The 20,450-nt window shown below is 41.0% G+C and overlaps 1 protein-coding gene across 1 annotated transcript in view; it reads left to right on the forward strand.

Annotated features, from left to right (window-relative positions):
* ANKRD26 (ankyrin repeat domain 26) overlaps window positions 1-20,450 on the forward strand; it is a 307,904-nt gene that overhangs the window by 259,893 nt on the left and 27,561 nt on the right. Inside the window, exon 38 of the mRNA XM_033958897.1 lies at window positions 19,571-19,806. Coding sequence (XP_033814788.1) covers window positions 19,571-19,806 — 236 coding nt within the window. The remainder of the gene's footprint in view (window positions 1-19,570; window positions 19,807-20,450) is intronic.

Raw genomic sequence — 20,450 nt, forward strand, 5'->3', positions numbered from 1 at the left:
TCGTTCGGGGTGGGGGTGCGAGCGGTCCTGCTGGGGGGGTGAATCGGGCGTCGGGCGGGGTGGGAACTATGTTTTAAAACTTTTGTATACCGCGCTCACGCATATAACGCGCGAGGGGTATGCGCGGTAGGTAAAAACGCGTATAACGCGCGCGTTATATGCGTGAAAATACGGTAAACCTTTTCCTTTCTCTTCTTATATTTTAAGTTCTTGTAAACCGTGCCGAGCTCCACTTCCGTGGAGAGGATGCGGTATCTAAACTTAAGGTTTAGTTTAGTTTAGTTTAAGGATTATTTACAGCGGCACCGAAGGGCCCAGTTCTCTGGTTTTAGGTGGTCCCAGTTTGAGGGGTTATTAGGTTTTCCTGTGCGAACGGGTTGCATTTCTATTTTGTATAAGCTGGTCAAAAAAGCTCTTCACCCTAAGATCTCTTATATGGTGGCTTGGGAAGAGGATCTACAGCAAAAACTCACTGAGCAGGAGTGGGTATAGGTTTCTTATCGTCTCCAGCATATTGCTTATGCTCCTGTGTTGGTGGAGAATGCTGTGAAATTACTTGTTCGGTGGCATCTTTCTCCAGTGTTTTTTCAGAGAACCTCCAGCTCTGCATCTGCAGATTGTTGATGTGGATGAGATCGGGGCAACTTGTATCGTATGTGGTGGGAGTGTACAGTGTTAGGTACATATTGGGATCAGTTTTTTCTGTATATTGGTAGGTTGGTTCAGGTGCCCATGTCCAGGAGTGCCTTGATAGCCCTTTTGAGAGTTCAGGTGGAGGGGGTCACTGATGATCAAGATAAGCTAATCATGTTGGCTTTTATAGCAGCCTGGTTGGTGCTTGCTCAACATTGGAAGCAACCGGTGGCACCTTCCCTCCAGCAAATGACGGACAGGTTGAATGAGGTTTGCCACCAATATCGACTCTCTGCTCTTCAGGCCAGAAAGTGGCAGCAATTTATTAATCTTTGGTGTTGGTATTTGAAGCTGGAGGAGAGTTTCTCCAGGTCTGAGGAGTCTTCCTAATCAAGGGGGCATGTTAGGGTGGGGGGTTGGGAATATAGTGTATCCTAACTTTTATGCCTGTGGGTTGTTTCTGCTGCTCGGCGTATCTATTTTGGTTATATTGTAATGTAATGTAATGTAATTTATTTCTTATATACCGCTACATCCGTTAGGTTCTAAGCGGTTTGTATACTGTTATGTAGGCGGAGGGGGGGTTCAAATAATTGAAAAAATACTTCTTTGGTTTGGTTTTGTTTGCACTGGAATGTGCTGGGGTGTACATTGGGGAATTTGGGGTGTTTTTGTATTGCTGGTTTGTCCTGGTGTATCTTTGTACTGTGCTTTACTTTAAATAATAAATAATGGCCACGATTTTGGTACTGGAGATTAAGGTCTACAAAGTCAGCATCTATGAGTCAAACGTGGATGTTTTTGTTACATCGAGTTTTATGGACCCCTATGCGTTTACAAAAGATAGATAGCACTAGATTCAATAGATGCTGGCATTGTAGATTAGAAGTTGGGACGTTAGATCATTTAATTTTTTTTTGTCCCTGTGTAAATGCTTTTTGGAAACTAATTTGCCCCCAAATTAATAAATTATTAGAAAACCATGTAGGACTCTCATATGACTCTCCACTTAAATAAAAAGCACTGTCGCACAAATTCTTCTTTGCACCCTCACAGGATAATTAGAGATTAACAGGGTTCTCAAGTGCTCACAGCCATGGATCTGAGTTATTTTTCAAAACCGATGGCTGATACCGTGAGCTATCATCGGTCCCGTTTATTTTCTCTGTATCTCTGATTCGTGCTTTTATATATTTTTTTATTTTATTTTGCCCTTCCCTCTTAGGCTATTTTATTTCTCCTTTTATTCTCCTTACTTATAAATTACTCATAAAATATATAAATATGACATTAATGTTTTGCCATTCCATCCAATTCAGGATCACTTAGCTTTTTTTCTGCTCTCTTTTATTCAACTTCTACGGAAGATCTCCGTTTCGCCCCCAGAGTTAAACACGGGGCTTCATCAGGAATGTGCCAGCATTCTCTATGGAAAAAGCAAACCATCTTTTAATCTTTTAAAACTTAAAAATTCAATCAACTTCTAATTATAACACCTCTCACTCTTTGTGCTATACCAGGAGTCAAAGTGTTCACTCCCGGGAACTACGTCTATTTTGCTCAATCACCTTGCCTAACTTTTATACTCTCCATTAACACTATTTCAGTCTATTTATTGTTATTATTATTATTTTTATTTTTATTTCTATGGTTATCAACCTCAGATACTTATACATTTATCCTTTCTATTATCCTCTAATATTCTTCTTTCAACATAATTACTATATTTTTTAAAATTTTTAATTTTTAATATATCTATATGTTATGTAAATATACTTTTCTATGTGTGTGTTCATCTTCAGGGCTACCTACCCTACTTGCACGACTTACTCGAACCCACGCATCTTACACCCAAGCTTAGCCAGTTACACCACTGCTCTACAATTGCCACATACCTCGTTTTTGTTCATGGCACAAAAGTCCTAAAGGCAGAAAAACTCTGTGAGATACACTTCCTCACAGAGAGTCTAATCTTCAAAAGACGAAGAGAGTTCTAAACTCCTAGCCCTTGCCTGTTTAAAGCCTATCGACGGCGTCTGACGACACTTCCGGTGGCGGCGCAGCGGGGTACAGCCCGCACCCGCCCTAACCTCTTGATCAGGTAGGGTGATAAAACAATCTTATCGCAGGGCGAAGTACAATCACCCTGAGTGGCTTTTACAATCCACTGAGATCGATGGTTCAGAAAACCTCTTAGATCAGGACACTGGAGAGTCTAATTTTGAGAAAGAAGTCCAAACATTTATATTGAGACACAATGTTGCATCTGACCATATAGCTAAAGTTATCCGAAACCACTGGAGGATAGTTCAACGTAGTCCTTGCTTTGAACATTCTCAATTAAGATTAACATATACAAGGGGTAAGAACTTGAGGGAGCATCTTAGATTTACACCGGATTCGAAGCAGGTTGCCAAAAGTGGGGGATCCCATTCAAAATGTGGCAGATGCCAGATTTGTTCATTAACTATTCAAGGGAGTGTATTTGAAAACCCAAGAAATCATAGACAGTATTATTTAAGGTATATAACTACATGTAAATCGGATCATGTAGTATATATCATCATATGTCCCTGCCAAAAGATATATGTAGGGAAAACAACGAGACAATTTAACATCCGCATGGCGGAGCATAAATCTTGTCTGAATCATCATAGAAAAGAAGCTCCGCTAGTAGCTCACTGCATGCAATATAATCATGAGTTTAATCACCTTAGATGTATGATTATTGATAGGATTGAGGTTTCTGTAAGAGGGGGGGATAGGGGCAAAAAGTTGCTGCAAACAGAGCAGAGGTGGATTGATCGCTTGGGAAGTTTACAACCCCAAGGGTTAAATATAGCCATAAATTGGCAAACCTTTTTTTAAAATATTAAAATAATGAAATAGAAGAATGGATCTTTAGCAAGGATGTATGTTAGTGAAAGTAAAGTTTGTGAAGTTTGCAATAAAAGTAAAATATCCTTCACTAGTGTAAGGGAGATGCTAGTGAAATATGATACAAATTTCAGTTTGCTTTGCATATGACAGATGACGTAGTGATCAAGAGGTTAGGGCGGGTGCGGGCTGTACCCCGCTGCGCCGCCACCGGAAGTGTCGTCAGACGCCGTCGATAGGCTTTAAACAGGCAAGGGCTAGGAGTTTAGAACTCTCTTCGTCTTTTGAAGATTAGGCTCTCTGTGAGGAAGTGTATCTCACAGAATTTTTCTGCCTTTAGGACTTTTGTGCCATGAACAAAAACGAGGTATGTGGCAATTGTAGAGCAGTGGTGTAACTGGCTAAGCTTGGGTGTAAGATGTGTGGGTTCGAGTAAGTCGTGCAAGTAGGGTAGGTAGCCCTGAAGATGAACACACACATAGAAAAGTATATTTACATAACATATAGATATATTAAAAATTAAAAATTTTAAAAAATATAGTAATTATGTTGAAAGAAGAATATTAGAGGATAATAGAAAGGATAAATGTATAAGTATCTGAGGTTGATAACCATAGAAATAAAAATAATAATAATAACAATAAATAGACTGAAATAGTGTTAATGGAGAGTATAAAAGTTAGGCAAGGTGATTGAGCAAAATAGACGTAGTTCCCGGGAGTGAACGCTTTGACTCCTGGTATAGCACAAAGAGTGAGAGGTGTTATAATTAGAAGTTGATTGAATTTTTAAGTTTTAAAAGATTAAAAGATGGTTTGCTTTTTCCATAGAGAATGCTGGCACATTCCTGATGAAGCCCCGTGTTTAACTCTGGGGGCGAAACGGAGATCTTCCGTAGAAGTTGAATAAAAGAGAGCAGAAAAAAAGCTAAGTGATCCTGAATTGGATGGAATGGCAAAATAATTAATGTCATATTTATATATTTTATGAGTAATTTATAAGTAAGGAGAATAAAAGGAGAAATAAAATAGCCTAAGAGGGAAGGGCAAAATAAAATAAAATAAAAAAATATATAAAAGCACGAATCAGAGATACAGAGAAAATAAACGGGACCGATGATAGCTCACGGTATCAGCCATCGGTTTTGAAAAATAACTCAGATCCATGGCTGTGAGCACTTGAGAACCCTGTTAATCTCTAATTATCCTGTGAGGGTGCAAAGAAGAATTTGTGCGACAGTGTTTTTTAGTTAAGTGGAGAGTGAGTTTCACAAGTTTAATTGAGTGGACTCTCATATGACACTATATTATTTGGTACAGCAATGAGAACTCAGAGTCCGATTTCTGCAAATAATAACAAGTTGTTATTGATATTGACAGGGGTCGCCATGCAACAAATACTCAAAATTGGAAAGATTATACTAAATTAAATTATACATTTTGGTGGAATTCAGTTTGTCACATATATAAGATGGAAAAGATGTTAGCGTTACAACAAGGGAATCTTCATAATTTTAAAAAATATGGGAACCATTGACTAATTACTCTAATGATCAGATATCTTAGCACATGGATAGCATATATGTGAGGGTAGGGTGGGAAATGTATGTCATATGGAATTAGGAATATTGATAAAAAGGGGGGTATTTATTTTATCTTACAAGATTATTTGTTTGTAAATACAAGTGATATGTGAAAATTGTTTGTATTATGTTTAATTCACTTGTAAGAATTCAAAAATGAATAAATAAATAAATTAAATTTTAAAAAAAATTTGAGGTTGGGAGTAGAGAATGACACGGTGACTTTTTTTTTTAATCTTTATTCTTTTATGATACTAATAGATAAAAATTTTATCCCATCCCTCCCACCCTTTCAATCTTACATTCAATCAAATATATCACATCAATAATCTTTCCTAGTGATCTAATCATTTAATAAATTCAAATTCCCCCTCCCATCCCTTCTACCTTAAATTGTATTTATAATGTAAAATGGTATCTACTCATTGCAATATTTTGTTGTTGTTTTTTTTTCCTTTTTATTTTTTATTTTCAAGTTTTACATAAAGTGTACAAAATATTAAAATACAATTGATAAATACACAATATCACTTTTATATCTAATACATCATATTCTAAATATATTTTTCTCCCTCTCCCTCCCCCCATCCTTCTATTATTTTTTAATCATACATTACATATTATATATCATATTATAGTCTATTATGTAAAAATTATTTTCACTGCCCCCCCTCTATGTGTGTCACAAAAAAAGATATTTAAAAGAAGAAAAGAAGAAGAAAAATCCTACTATTTATTCATTGCAATATTTTGTCAATGGCCCCCATATTTTTATAAATTTAGTATATGTCCCTCTTTGTATTGCTATTGTTCTTTCCATTTTAAATATATGACATATTGTATTCCACCAAAATGTATAATTTAGGTTATTATAATTCTTCCAATTATTAGTTATATGTTGAATGGCAACCCCTGTCATTATTAATAAAAGCTTGTTATTTTCTGGTGAAATTTGACTTTTTTTCCTCATCATCATTCCAAATAATACTGTATCATATGATATTGTTATATGATTTTCCATCAATTTATTAATTTGTGGCCAAATTGAATTCCAAAAAGTTTTAATGTAGGGACAATGATACAATAAGTGATCTAATGTCCCTGGTTCCAGATTACAGTGCCAGCATTTATTGGACTTAGAACTGTCTAATTTTTGCAAACGTGTAGGGGTCCAAAAAGCTCTATGTAATAAAAAGAACCAAGTTTGTCTCATAGATGCTGACACTGTACATCTCATTCTCCAAGACCAAATTTGTGGCCATTGAGATGCATTAATTTGATGTTTAATCTCAATGCTCCAAATATCTCTTAGACCATTTTTTGGTTTTTTATTCAAATATCCAGATATTAATTTATACCACAATGCGGCTTGATGTCCTAGGAAGTCTGCTTGAAAACATAAGAACTTTAAACTATATTGATTATTCAGTGTTTTCCATTCAGGGAACCCAACCTGAATGGCCTGCTTCAATTGCAACCATTTAAAACTTTGTGTTTTACTAAGACCAAATCTATGTTGCAATTGTGAAAAATCCAGCAGTTTACCTTCTGAAATAACGTCATCTAGAGATCTAATGCCTGCAATTATCCAGTTCTTCCAAAGGATTTGAGCTCCGCCAATTTTGATCTTGGAGTTTATCCATAGAGATTGATTAGTTGATTTGTTTATTGGGATAGGTGTTAATTTATTAATAAATCTCAACGTTTTCCAAGTATCCATTAATATTTTATTTTCTCTGTATCTTCTAGGCATGTTAATACTTGGAAGGTGAACTAAATTTAGGGGAAACATAAGGCGCCATTCCAAATATAACCAATCTGGTGCATTATCTATAAGTTCTGGGAGGATCCAATACATACCCTGACGTAGAATATAGGCTTGATGGTACCTATAAAAATTTGGAAAATTTACCCCTCCCTCCTTAATTGATTTTTGCAAAGTTACTAAAGCTATTCTAGGTGTTCTACCAAGCCAAAGAAATTTCGTTAAAATGCTATTAATCTTTTTATAAAAGGACCCCTGAAAATAAATAGGTATCATACTCATTTGGTAGCAAACTACAGGCAAGATCATCATTTTAATAGTTTGAACTCTCCCCCACCAAGAAATATGTAAAGGGTTCCATTGCTCACACAACTCCGTAACTTTTTTTAATACAAATTTTTCATTTTCTTTTACGGTATCTTCAATTGTATTTTTAACTTGAATGCCAAGATATTTAAATCCTTCTTCCTTCCATATGAACGGAAAATCTTTAAATAGTCCTTTTACACAATGAACATTTAAGGGTATAATTTCAGATTTATTCCAATTAATTTTATAACCTGAAAATTTACCAAACTTATCAATTAATTCCAATAAAGAAGATAAGGTAGATTCTGGATTTTTCAAATAAAGCAAAATATCATCAGCATAAGCCGAAATTTTATATTCCATATCTGAATATGGAATACCCTGTATCTCCCCCGTTTGCTGTATTGCTAATAATAAGGGTTCTAATATAACATCAAATAACAAAGGAGATAAAGGACAACCCTGTCTAACTCCCCTCCGCAATTGAAATCCATCAGATATCATATTATTAATATTTAATCTTGCCATCGGGAAGCTATACAAAGTTTTTACCATTTGTATAAATCCAGAACCTATACCAAACCATTCTAAAGCTTGATACATAAAATTCCATTCTACCCTATCAAACGCTTTTTCTGCATCCAAGGAAACTGTAAAAGTCGGTTCATCTATTTTTTTTGATAGATTTAACATATGAAACAATAATCTAGAGTTATTAGAGGAATGTCTTTTAGCAACGAAACCCGTCTGATGCATATCTATAATATGTGGGAGAGCTTTGGCTAATCTCAAAGCCAAAATTTTCGCCAAAAGTTTATTATCCACATTTATTAAAGATATAGGCCTGTAGTTCGAAACCAAAGTAGGATCTTTATTTGGCTTAGGCAGAACAATTATTATTGATTCAGCCATAGTACCTTTAATATCACCTTTTATAAGTTGTGTTTGATATAAATTTAGTAAATGTGGGGAAAGGATATTTTGAAATGTTTTATAAAATTCTACTGTATAACCATCACCACCTGGAGCGGATCCAACTCTAAGAGATCTCAATGCTGTTTCTAATTCTTTTAATGATATAGGTTCATCTAAACTCCGTTTTATATGATCAGGAACTTTAGGTCATTAATTAAATCTAAAAAATTTTTACCATCTTTTTGTCTCTCCAAATAAGGCTCGGAAGAATACAGATCTTTATAAAATGTTAGAAATTGTTTTAAAATTATATCTGTTTGATTTGTTATTGTACCATTATCATCTTTTATCCCATTAACATTAGTTTTCCTTTTTTTTGCTTTAAGATAATTTGCCAATAATCTCCCCGCCTTATTAGAATTTCCATAATACACTGCTTGTTTGGAAAACAAATCTCTTCTTATCATTTTTGAAGATAATTCATTATATTTACCTTTTGCTTTCAAAAGAGCTTGCAATATCTCATTTTCCCATTTGTTTATCAATTTAGCTTCTAATATTTTGATTTCTTTTTCTAATTCTATATATTGAATTTTATTCTGTTTCCTAATAAAAGCTGAATACGATATAATATTACCCCTCATAGTTGCTTTAAATGCATCCCATACATTCTCAATAGATGTATCCTCCACTGAGTTCATTTGAAAGAAATCATTAATTTGTGTTTTAAAATTTTCCAAAAATTTATTATCCACAAGCAGTGCATTATCAAATCTCCAAAGAGGTCTACCCTTTTCCAATTTATCCAATTGTAATTCTATCCATATTCCCGCATGATCCGAAATAATAATAGGATCTATGGAAGCTTTAATCACCTGTTGCACTTCATTTGTTGAAACAAAAATATAATCTATTCTTGAAAATGATTTATGAACCTGTGAACAAAATGAAAACTCCTGATCATTAAAATGAAGAATACGCCATATATCCTTTAAATCGCATGATTGAGCCAGATTATCTAAACCTAAAGATTTTATACTTTTACTTGGTTTTTTATCCAATAATGGATCCATTACAGCATTAAAATCTCCAGCCACCACTAAATTAGAAGCAGCCAGTGGTAATAACATATTCTGTAATTTTTTAAAAAATTCTGATTGATTCGAATTAGGGGCATATATATTAAACAACGTCAGGGCATTATTTCCCATACCTATATCAACATGTATCCATCTTTCATGTGGGTCTGAATTTATTACCTTAATCTTGGCCATACATTTTTTATTTATAAGAATTGCTACCCCTACTTTTTTACCCTCTGCTGGAGCAAAAAAACATTCTTTTACCCTCCCACCCGTTAGTTTCTGTGATTCTTTTGTATTAAGATGGGTCTCCTGCAGACAGTAAATATCCGCATTTTGCTTTTTTTAAAATGCTAATACCTTTTTTCTTTTAATTACATGATTCAGGCCATTGACATTAATAGAATATATCTTAAAAGACATTATATATTTTAAAACTTATCAGTATAATCTTTTTCCCCTCTTCTTTTATATTTAAAATCCAAAAAATATTTTCTATGACACACATATTTACCCTTGAAGTATCCAATCCCTTATTTACTTTCTCCTTAATCATTCTAATAAATACCATCTTTTTCCCTCCCTTTCCCACCCAATATAATGACTGCTTAAGAACACACATTGGAACTGCAACCCGAACATTCCCCTCCCCTCTAGGCAACCAATATTCAATCAATATCCCCTTCTATCTATCTATATTAACCTTTAATATCTTTAGTCATTTTTTTTTTTACTTCTAATATTTCATTAATGTATCTATATCCATTCATCAATTTTTAATTTATATTTCCCTAGTATTATAGTTTACATCATAAAAATTTATCTTAAACATGTATTTAATATGGTATTGTTATTTTTCCTATATCTTATACTTTCTTTCTTTATATTTTTATTGTCTTTTCTTTAGTTCATGTTTTTCTTTCTTGAGTATTTCAATATCTCATATTTTTATAATTTTTCACAATATCATCAAAACCAATCTTGATATTTTATGTTAAAATGACATAGGTTCTGATTTTGAAAGAAAGGCTTTTAGTTTTTCTGGATCTTCAAAATACAAAGATTTATCTCCAGATGATACTCTCATTTTTGCCGGATAATATAATCCGTATTTAAAACCTTTTTCTTTTAGTTGAGGTCTCATGTCTAATAGTCTCTTTCTTTTATTTGCTGTGTTTTTAGCAAAATCCGGCAAAAATCATATTCTGGATCCTTTGTAATTTAGATTTTTGTCTTTCTTGGCAGCATTTAATATTTCTAGTGCTTGTTGGTATCTAAGCATTTTGAATATTAGTGGTCTTGGCCTGCCTTGATTTTCTACGTTTTTTGCTGGGATCCTATGCGCTCTTTCTATTTCTAGTGGTTGTTTTAAATCCAGTTGTAGTATTTTTGGAATTAAGTTTTCTAGAAAATGTATAGCATTTTTCCCTTCTAAATTTTCTTGTATTCCAAAAAGTTTAATATTTTTCCTTCTTCCTCGATTTTCATAGTCTTCCAGTTGATCTTTCAATTTATTCAATTCCAGACTGTCATTTTTGCATCTGTTTGCTTCACCTTCTATGACCTCCATTTTAGTTTCTAAGACAGTTGTTCTTTTATTATTTACCGTATTTTCACGCAAATAACACGCACCCGTATAAAACGCGCACACGTGTATAGCGCGCAGAAATCACGATGATAAGCACAAAAACTTTGGTATAACGCGCTCACGATTATACCGCGCATGCTGCCCGACTCTCCGTTCACCCCCCCTGACTTCCGTGCACTGCCCCGCCTCTCCGTGTGCTGTCCCGACTCTCCGTTCACCCCCCCCCTGACTTCCGTGCACTGCCCTGACTTTCCGTGCGCTGTCCCGACTCTCCGTTCACCCCCCCCTGACTTCCGTGCACTGCCCTGACTTTCCGTGCGCTGTCCCGACTCTCCGTTCACCCCCCCTGACTTCCGTGCACTGTCCCCCCTTGAAGGTCTGTCCCCATCCTGAAAGCCTGATGCCCCCCCCCGACGTCCGATACATCCCTCCCCCCGAAGGACCGCCGACTCCCCAACAATATCGGGCCAGGAGGGAGCCCAAATCCTCCTGGCCACGGCGACCCCCTAACCCCACCCCGCACTACATTACGGGCAGGAGGGATCCCAGGCCCTCCTGCCCTCGACGCAAACCCCCCTCCCCCCAACGACCGCCCCCCCCAAGAACCTCCGACCGCCCCCCAGCCGACCCGCGATCCCCCTGACGACCCCCACGACCCCCCCACCCCCCTTCCCCGTACCTTTGGTAGTTGGGCCAGAAGGGAGCCCAAACCCTCCTGGCCACGGCGACCCCCTAACCCCACCCCGCACTACATTACGGGCAGGAGGGATCCCAGGCCCTCCTGCCCTCGACGCAAACCCCCCTCCCCCCCAACGACTGCCCCCCCCAAGAACCTCCGACCGCCCCCCCAGCCGACCCGCGACCCCCCTGGCGACCCCCACGACCCCCCCACCCCCCTTCCCCGTACCTTTGGTAGTTGGCCGGACAGACGGGAGCCAAACCCGCCTGTCCGGCAGGCAGCCAACGAAGGAATGAGGCCGGATTGGCCCATCCATCCTAAAGCTCCGCCTACTGGTGGGGCCTAAGGCGCGTGGGCCAATCAGAATAGGCCCTGGAGCCTTAGGTCCCACCTGGGGGCGCGGCCTGAGGCACATGGTCGGGTTGGGCCCATGTGCCTCAGGCCGCGCCCCCAGGTGGGACCTAAGGCTCCAGGGCCTATTCTGATTGGCCCACGCGCCTTAGGTCCCACCAGTAGGCGGAGCTTTAGGATGGATGGGCCAATCCGGCCTCATTCCTTCGTTGGCTGCCTGCCGGACAGGCGGGTTTGGCTCCCGTCTGTCCGGCCAACTACCAAAGGTACGGGGAAGGGGGGTGGGGAGTCATGGGGGTCGCCAGGGGGGTCGCGGGTCGGCTGGGGGGGGCGGTCGGAGGTTCTTGGGGGGGGGCGATCGTTGGAGGGAGGGGGGTTTGCGTCGAGGGCAGGAGGGCCTGGGATCCCTCCTGCCCGTAATGTAGTGCGGGGTGGGGTTAGGGGGTCGCCGTGGCCAGGAGGGTTTGGGCTCCCTTCTGGCCCGATATTGTCGGGAAGTCGGCGGTCCTTCGGGGTGGGGGTGCGAGTGGTCCTGCCGGGGGGGGGGGATGTATCGGACGTCGGGGAGTCGGCCGGGCAAGAGGGCTTGGGCTCCCTCTTGCTCCGATCGTGGATGCGGGTGCGGGTGGGAGCGCGTGCGAGCGGTCGTTCGGGATGGGGGTGCGAGCGGTCCTGCTGGGGGGGTGAATCGGGCGTCGGGCGGGGGTGGGAACTATGTTTTAAAACTTTTGTATACCGCGCTCACGCATATAACGCGCGAGGGGTATGCGCGGTAGGTAAAAACGCGTATAACGCGCGCGTTATATGCGTGAAAATACGGTACTTCCATTTGTCTGTGGATGTTTAGTATTTCTTCCTTCATTTCAGCCATATTGGTTACAGTTTCCTTGAGCATTTGTTTAATTTGTCTCAGTTCTTCCATAACTTCTGCTTTACTCAATATATCAGGTTCTTCAGCAGGAAGTGGGATCTTACTTGGTGTAATTTGATCCTGTTTCTGTCTTTTTGCTGACATACCAGCCTCATTTTTATTTTGTCTGGTACTTGCCATATTCCTGAACTTATTTTTATATTTTTACAGATTTTACCTTTTCCACAATCTTTATGTTCAATGAGATTTTTGTCCACAACAGTGTATAATAGTTTGCCTTCGATGCTATGCTATGAGGAATAGCAAAATTTTTTTTTTTTTTTGGGATACCTTCCTTCAGGGTTCCAATCTAATTTCGTTGGAGGGTAGTTTCAATTGGCACAATTTTCACCAAATTTCACACAGTACAAAAAGAAAATCAGCTCCTTACTCTCAGGATTTTTCTTCAAAAACGGCAGAGGAGGGTTATTTCAAACTGTCTTAATTTTAGATTGACAGACACTGTCCTCTCACCAAAATTAGTTTAAATTGAGGAAGCTTTTATCTTTTCCTTTTGTCTTCGGCTAGTTCAATGTCATTTATCCGTGGTCCTCAAGCCTCTTTTTAATTTTTATCTTTCAGCTCTTTAGAAATCTCAGCCCTCAACACCACTTTGCTTTAATATTTGGAAAAAAGGCGCTTTTAATTTTTCTTTCTCTGTTTTGCCAGTGAGGCAATAACAGATTTTCTTTTGGTATTTATTCCCTCAGAGCTTTATTTTAGTTTTGTCAGGTGGAGGGTAGTATCAGTTGCCACAGTATTCGCCAATTTTATTTCTCCACATATATTTTTAATGTCATTCAGCACAGAAGAAAACAATTGTTTTTTTATCCTCAGGGCTTTGCTTTGACACCAGGCGGGGGAGGGCTATATCAAACTGCCATATTTTTATCTTTGACAGGCAGCAGCCCTCTATCGAAATCAGTCTGAAGTGAGAACTTTTTTTTCTTTTTCTTTTCTATTTGTTGACTATTGTAGTACTCAATAGTTTGCCTTCATTCTTTCCAGTGTCTTGCTTTCATATCACAAAAAGAAATCGGCTTCAGGCAAAGGATTAATTGATCTCCCAGGGCTCCGACTCAGCACCGGCAGGAGAGGGCTGCATCAAACCGCCACAGCTCCAGAAGTCAACTGACAACGGCCTCACACCGAGATCGGTCTTTCTTTTACTTTTTTTTTTAACTTTAGTCAGTTCAAATTTTTAACAGCCCTCCTCACCACCGTGCCGCATCAACATAGAGAGAAGCCGGTAAAAAAACAGCAGCCTTACTTATCTCCTTCCCTTCAGGTCTTTCCTCAGTATCGGCAGTTTTTGTCAAATTGTCTCCGTTGATATATATATTTAAGTTTTATCAATCAGCAATTGAATTTTCTTAAAAAATCGACTCGAAGGGGAAAATTTTATATTAATTTGTTGCCTAGTTGAGAGGAGCGCCGCGATCACACGTCCATTTGTGTGCGCGGTAAGCCACGCCCTCTTTTTGCAATATTTTGTTAATGGCCCCCATATCTCTTTAAATTTATTAAAATTCCCTTTTTGTACAGCTATTGTTCTCTCCATTTTGTAAATGTGACATATTGAATTCCACCAGAAGTTATAATTAAGTCTATTCCAATTTTTCCAATTACTTGTGATCTGTTGTATGGCGACTCCTGTCATAATCATTAAAAGTTTATTATTCTTTGATGAAATTTGGCTCTTTCTTCTCATTGACATACCAAATAAGATTGTATTGTAGATCGGTGACTGTTGCCTGTTGAGCTGATGTCGGAGGAATGCTTCTTGTCAGCTACCTGCAACGTGCAGGGCCCGCTGCCCTGTGATTGTTAAGAAGTGCTGCTCTGACTAACGTCAGGAGAGGTGGTGAGATGGTTCTGTCGTGCACCTCGCATGCCACAGAGAAGTAGAAAGAAGGAAGCAGTGAGTCTTGCGGGAGGGGGCAGAACGGGAGGGAGCAAGCAAGCGGGCACGCAAGCATTGTAATTAGGAGGAAGCAGTTGGGACGTGAGAGGGGCCCAAACGCGGGACACAGGACGGAGTGCATTTTTGAACACAGAAGGCAGGGAAAAGAAGAGAGAAGCAACATTAATGGAAAGAGGACAGATTGGCTGCTTGAGTGGGGGGGGTGTTTTGTTGGGGTTTTTTTTTTGGGGGGGGCATGTTCCTATACATTGTACAACAAGGCAAGAAAGGAAGGGAAACTGTCTTCAGGCCTTTGCTTTTTATAGCAAGCTAGTTAGCTAGTTTTGACGTCCATAACCTTGTTGAATGGCATAAACTTGGGAGAGAGAACGGAAGAAGGTAGGGAAAGTGATGCTGAGGTGGGGGAGAGAATAGAAAAGGGAGAATTGGGCATGAGTGTGTCAGTTAGAGGGAAAGAGATAGTGTACACGGGGAATGGAAGAAAGAGGAGAATTTTTGGTCATAGGGAGGGAGTGAGGTACAGATGAGAGGGAGAAATATTGTGATGGAATGGACAGATTGAAATGGATGCAAGAGGGAGGAATGTTGGACATGGTGGTGAAGGGAATGGAGGAAGAGATGTGGCATGGTGCTGGAGAGGGGTGATAGAAGTAGAAATGTTGGGCATGAGACTGGTGGGCAGGGGCGAAAGATGAGAAAAGGGATAAATGGTAGGAGGAACCAATGGACAGCAACAGAAGAATTTACAGAAGATGGGAAAGTGGAAAAAAGAAACTTGTTGGAAAAATAAGTCTCCACACACCAAAGGTAAAAAACAGAATTTATTGACTAAAATACTATAGCTTTGGGAAATGTATGTAGCCGATGTCTTTGCATTGTGTTTAAAAGAAAAGGAAATGCATTTCCGGTTTTATTTCTACAGTGTTGAAGTATTTGCTGACCCTTGCTGTGGCTGATGGGGGATCCCCAAGTACCACCAGCAGAGGACCTCCTCTAGAGATGGCCATAACTCCCCTCCACCAAGCACCTCATTTGCTGGCAACATTCTTGAGCCACTGAGGTGCCAGCATCTGTGACTCAGGGATGCTACTGCTTCCTGCCAAGCTTGGCAAAAGGGACCCCTGGCCAACTGCAAAGGAAGTCCTCAGCTGACAGTTTGGGGGGTTCTCATCAGCTGATATTTTAATATTTACATTAGAGGCTCTGGTAGAAGCCCGTTTACAAAGTAAGTATTCTTCCCAATTAATATTTCCAAATTAATAAAGTCTCTTTGCTTATTTGTAAATGGGTCTTTACCAGAGCCTTTAATTCAGTAACATAATTAAATGAAATAACTATTTCTTAAGTTTATAGGGACGGGCGGGGACGGAGGGGATTCCTCGCGGGGACGGGTGGGGACAGATGGATTCCTCTCAGGGACGGGTGGGATTCCTTGCGGGGATGAGTAGGGACGGGTGGGATTTTGGTGGGGACGGATGGGATTTCTGTCCCCGCGCAACTCTCTAGTCCAGACACAGCAAATGTTCCCACAAGTTCTGTGTGACTGTCATCAGAACATAAGAATCACCTTACTTGGTCAGATCAATGGTCCTTCAATCCCAGTAGCCCGTTCTCATGGTGGCCAATCCAGGTCACTAGTACCTGGCCAAAACCCAAGGTGTAGTAATATTCCATGCTACCAATACAGGGCAAGCAGTGGCTTCCCCATGTCTTTCTCAATAACAGACTATGGACTTTTCCTTCAGGAAATTGTCCAAACCTTTCTTAAAACCAGCTACACTATCCGCTGTTACTGAAACTTCTCCTCTAACGCACCTTCCTGTTTCTGTCTGGGTGGCTCACATCAGAGAAGAAGCTTTGAGGCAATTGCACGGGACTTGTGAAACAGTTGGCGCGTCTGGACACCTCAGAAAGAGAAAACTCTGAAAAGTGCCCGCGAAAGTAAGGGGAAGGGAGGGAGAAATTTTTCAGCCTCAAAGTTATCAGTTTCTTATTGAATTAGATGTATTATTTCAGAAGTATATAAAAAAAAAAATCAAATAAACTTTTTCCTTTATTACATCTCCTCTACCGATAGGTCTCTCTTAGAGAGAAAAGATACAGCCATTTTCAGAAGAAGAATGCAAAGCTGAAGCTTGGAGTTCATCCCTTCTTCTTTAAATATTGCAGAACTAGTCTTTAAGCCCGTTACATTAACGAGTGCTAGAATATATGTGTGTGTGTCTCTCTTTCTTTCTTTCTCTCTCTCTCTCTCCTTAGCCGCTTTCTTTCTTTCTGTCTTTTTTTTTCCTTGGCTGTCCATCACCACCCCTTGCCTGCTCCCCCTGTCCATTCTCCCTTCCTTTTACCTCCCCCGTGTCCACCACCACCCCTTCACAGCTCTCCTTATGCAGCAGCAACCCTTCTCCCTTTGTTTTACCTCCCCCCTGTCCAGCAGCACCTTCCTTCTCCCCCTGTCCAACATTAGGCCTCCGTTCCTTTTTCTTCACCCCCCCTGTCCATCAGCACCTCTTTCCTTCTCCCCCTGTCCAGCAGTAGGCGTCCCTTCCTTTTTCTCCCCCCCTCCTCCTTCTTATCCCTATGATACACTTACCTTGCTCTGCCCCTGATCAGAGGCTCCCGACAGCCGCCCAGTTGCACCCATTGGAAAAGTTCCCTCTGCGGCATCCCGCACCCCTCCTGACGCAACTCCCGCTGTCTTTCTTTCTGTCTGTCTCTGTCCCTGGCCCCCTTTGTCTGTTTGTCTTTCTGTATATCTCCCTGCCCCTGTGTCTTTCTTCTTTTCTTTCTGTCTCCCTTCCTCCCTCTGTCTGTCTGTCCGAAGCAGCATTCCCTCCCCCTCCATTTCCCTCCCCCCACACCAGTTCCCTGTGCACCTGCCCCTGTGTCTTTCTTCTTGTCTTTCTGTCTCCCTCCCTCTGTCTGTCTGTGCAAAGCAGCATTCCCTCCCCCTTCCATTTCCCTCCCCCCACACCAGTTCCCTGTGCAGCAGCATTAGCGTTTCCTCTACCCCCTTTCCCTTCCCATAGTCGCGACTACAAACGCGGGCCCGAGTCCTTTGCCGCCCCCCCTTCCCTTCCCGCGGGCCCGACTACACATGGCGATTCATGCAGCGTGTGCAGCAGTCTACACACGCTGCTTCGGGTCCTTCTACTGCCCTCATTTACTCTGGCACGTCCGGAGCAAATCAGGGCAGTAGAAGTGCCCGAAGCAGCATGTGAAGACTGCTGCACACGCTTCTTAAATTGCCAATCTGGCCCGCGGTAAGGGAAGAGGGGGGGGCGGCAAATGACTCGGGTCCCGGGCAGCAGAAAATTGCTGGGCTCCTCGGTGGGGGCGCTGAGTGGCCGCAATCCATCTCCTCCCAGACCCCCCCCCCCCACCCCCGGAGGAACGGAGATCGGCGGCTACAGCCGCTGGCTTCGGCATCTTCTATCCACTGCGGCCAACCCTAGCGGAAACAGGAAGTAGTCGGAGAGGGCGGGCCGCAGTGGACAAAAGACAGCAAAGCCAGCGTTAGCACAATACAGCGCTTTTCTCTTCATTTAAAAGCAGGTGAAGCGGGTGAGCCGGCGAGAAGGAGGAGGGCAGGAGGGGGGGAGTAGTCTGCTGTGCTGTGCTTTCCCGATCTGTCCGCCGCATATGCACTCTGGCCACGGACCTACGGATCAGGGATTACAGATCACGCAGGTCTGAGTGTGCATGCGTGGCTAGCGTTTTATTATATAGGATAAATAAGTAGGAATAAGTTTGAATCTAACCCAGCCTCTTTATGGACTGCTTTTTTAAGACCCTTGGTGAAATAGAAGAGAAACAGGAATTTTGTCTTACCTTCAGTTACATTCCATTATCTTTCACACAGTCTGCACATCCCACCCAAACTGCAAATGTGATTATTGATTATGTCAGCTGCTACACTTCAATGCATTTAGCTTCATGATTGAATATTTTATTGAGATATTACCGTATATACTCGAATATAAGTCGATCCAAATATATAGAGACCCCCATTTTTCCCCCAAAAGGAGGAAAAATGGTTGACTCGAATATAAGACAGGGGCTTAATATTCAAGTGCCTTGCCCTGCCAGGATCTGCACCCAATGTCCCCTCCTTCACGCCCTTTCTGCCAGGTTCTGCACCCAGCCCCCTTTCCAGCCCTGCACCACTTCCTGAATGGCTGCCGCAAGAACTGGCAGCAGCCTTTCAGGGAGCGGTGCTGGGCAGGAGCTCATAAAGCTCGCTTCTACATGCTGGCCCGGGTGCGCCGCTGGCTGCGAGATCGTCAGGAAGGGCTCAGGGTGGGATACATTGCTGGACCACCAGGGAAAAGGTACGCGGGGGAGGGAGGAAAGGAACGGGATGGTAAAAAATTGTTAGTATCTGCCAGGACGGGAGACAGGAGGGATCCCTCCTGTCTCGGCCTAACGGCAGGCCTGCAGCAAGTTCGGGAGGGAGTCAGGTGGTCACTGGGTGATGACCCAAATATAGGACGAGACCCCATTTTTTGGGCCTTTTTTTGGCCCAAAAATCTTGTCCTATATTCGAGTATATACGGTATTTGTTTTTGTTTAGCCACAGTACTATTGAAGTACTTTCAACTGGATGAGAAGTCCTGATTAGCCTGATATAATAAGAGCGTAAGAGTTGCCCTATTGAGTCAGACCAAAGGTTCATCTAGCCTGGTTTTGAGTTGTAAAAGTGGCTAGTCCCGGACACAAATACCTTTCAGAATCCCAAAATGTAGTCATATTCCCTGGCTTTCCCCAGGTTTACTGTCACTGACCAGCTGTGTTGAAGTGAACAGGTAGAAAAGTCTTGAGTCTAAGAAGGAGGATGGATCCTTGTGTCATGTTATCAAAACTTAGGTATGAGAGATAATGGAAGTAATATACAAGATACAATTTATATTTCTGGTGTTCAGTTCGTTAAATTGTGATACTGTGATTTGTTTTAGACACAGGCAGCCTCTCACGAGACATTAGAACAAATAAAAGCTAATAATGACGCATCATTAAGAAACCAACTGGAGCACCGAATTCAAGATTTAGAGTCTGAGTTGGGTCGAGTAAAGAGTGTACAGCAGGACAGTCTCTGTCACAAAGAATCAAACCAGACAGAACTGGGACGATACCGAGATCTTTACTCAGAAGAATTAAAGCTTAGAAAATCTTTGGCAAACAAGTTAGATAGGTAAGTAAAAACATTGAAATATTCTTTTTGTATCAGATTTGTGAATATTTTATTTGTTCTTTTATCAGAAATATAAGTAAAGCTAAAAGGGTCAAGAACTTGATATAACACCTTTCTATGATTCAACCAAAGTGGTTTACATATTCTATGCAGATAGTTTCTCTGCCTCTGCTGGGCTCACAATCTGTTTTTGTTCATGGGGCAATGGAGAGTTATGTATTTTAAATGTACCAAACTAGAGAATCTTAAAGTAATGTGCATCATCCATAAAGCATATGTAAAATCAAAATAGAAGACTAGCACCTCGTATTTATACATAGATTAGCAAAAGTTAGTGGGAAAGTTGTTTCTTTAGCCTCACCCTAAAGGTGAATAGGACTAAATGAAGACTGTAAGGGTTTCAGTGCAGTTAATTTTTTAAATCGATAATAATAAAACCCTAGAGCGTGTATGCGCTCTTGAAACTTCATGATCCCTGCCGCTGTGATTTCTGATCCGTGGCCGCATTCCATTTTAGAATGCGGCGGCAGGGATCACTCTAGCCACTCCCCTCCTCCCGCCCTCACTCACCAACCGCTGGAGGAAGCGCAGGCAAGCTCTCTCCCTGCCTGCGACCTCACCACCCTGATTGGTGCTGATGGTGG

The sequence above is a fragment of the Geotrypetes seraphini genome, chromosome 9, assembly GCF_902459505.1.
Source record: "Geotrypetes seraphini chromosome 9, aGeoSer1.1, whole genome shotgun sequence".
Taxonomy (NCBI): Eukaryota; Metazoa; Chordata; class Amphibia; order Gymnophiona; family Dermophiidae; genus Geotrypetes; species Geotrypetes seraphini.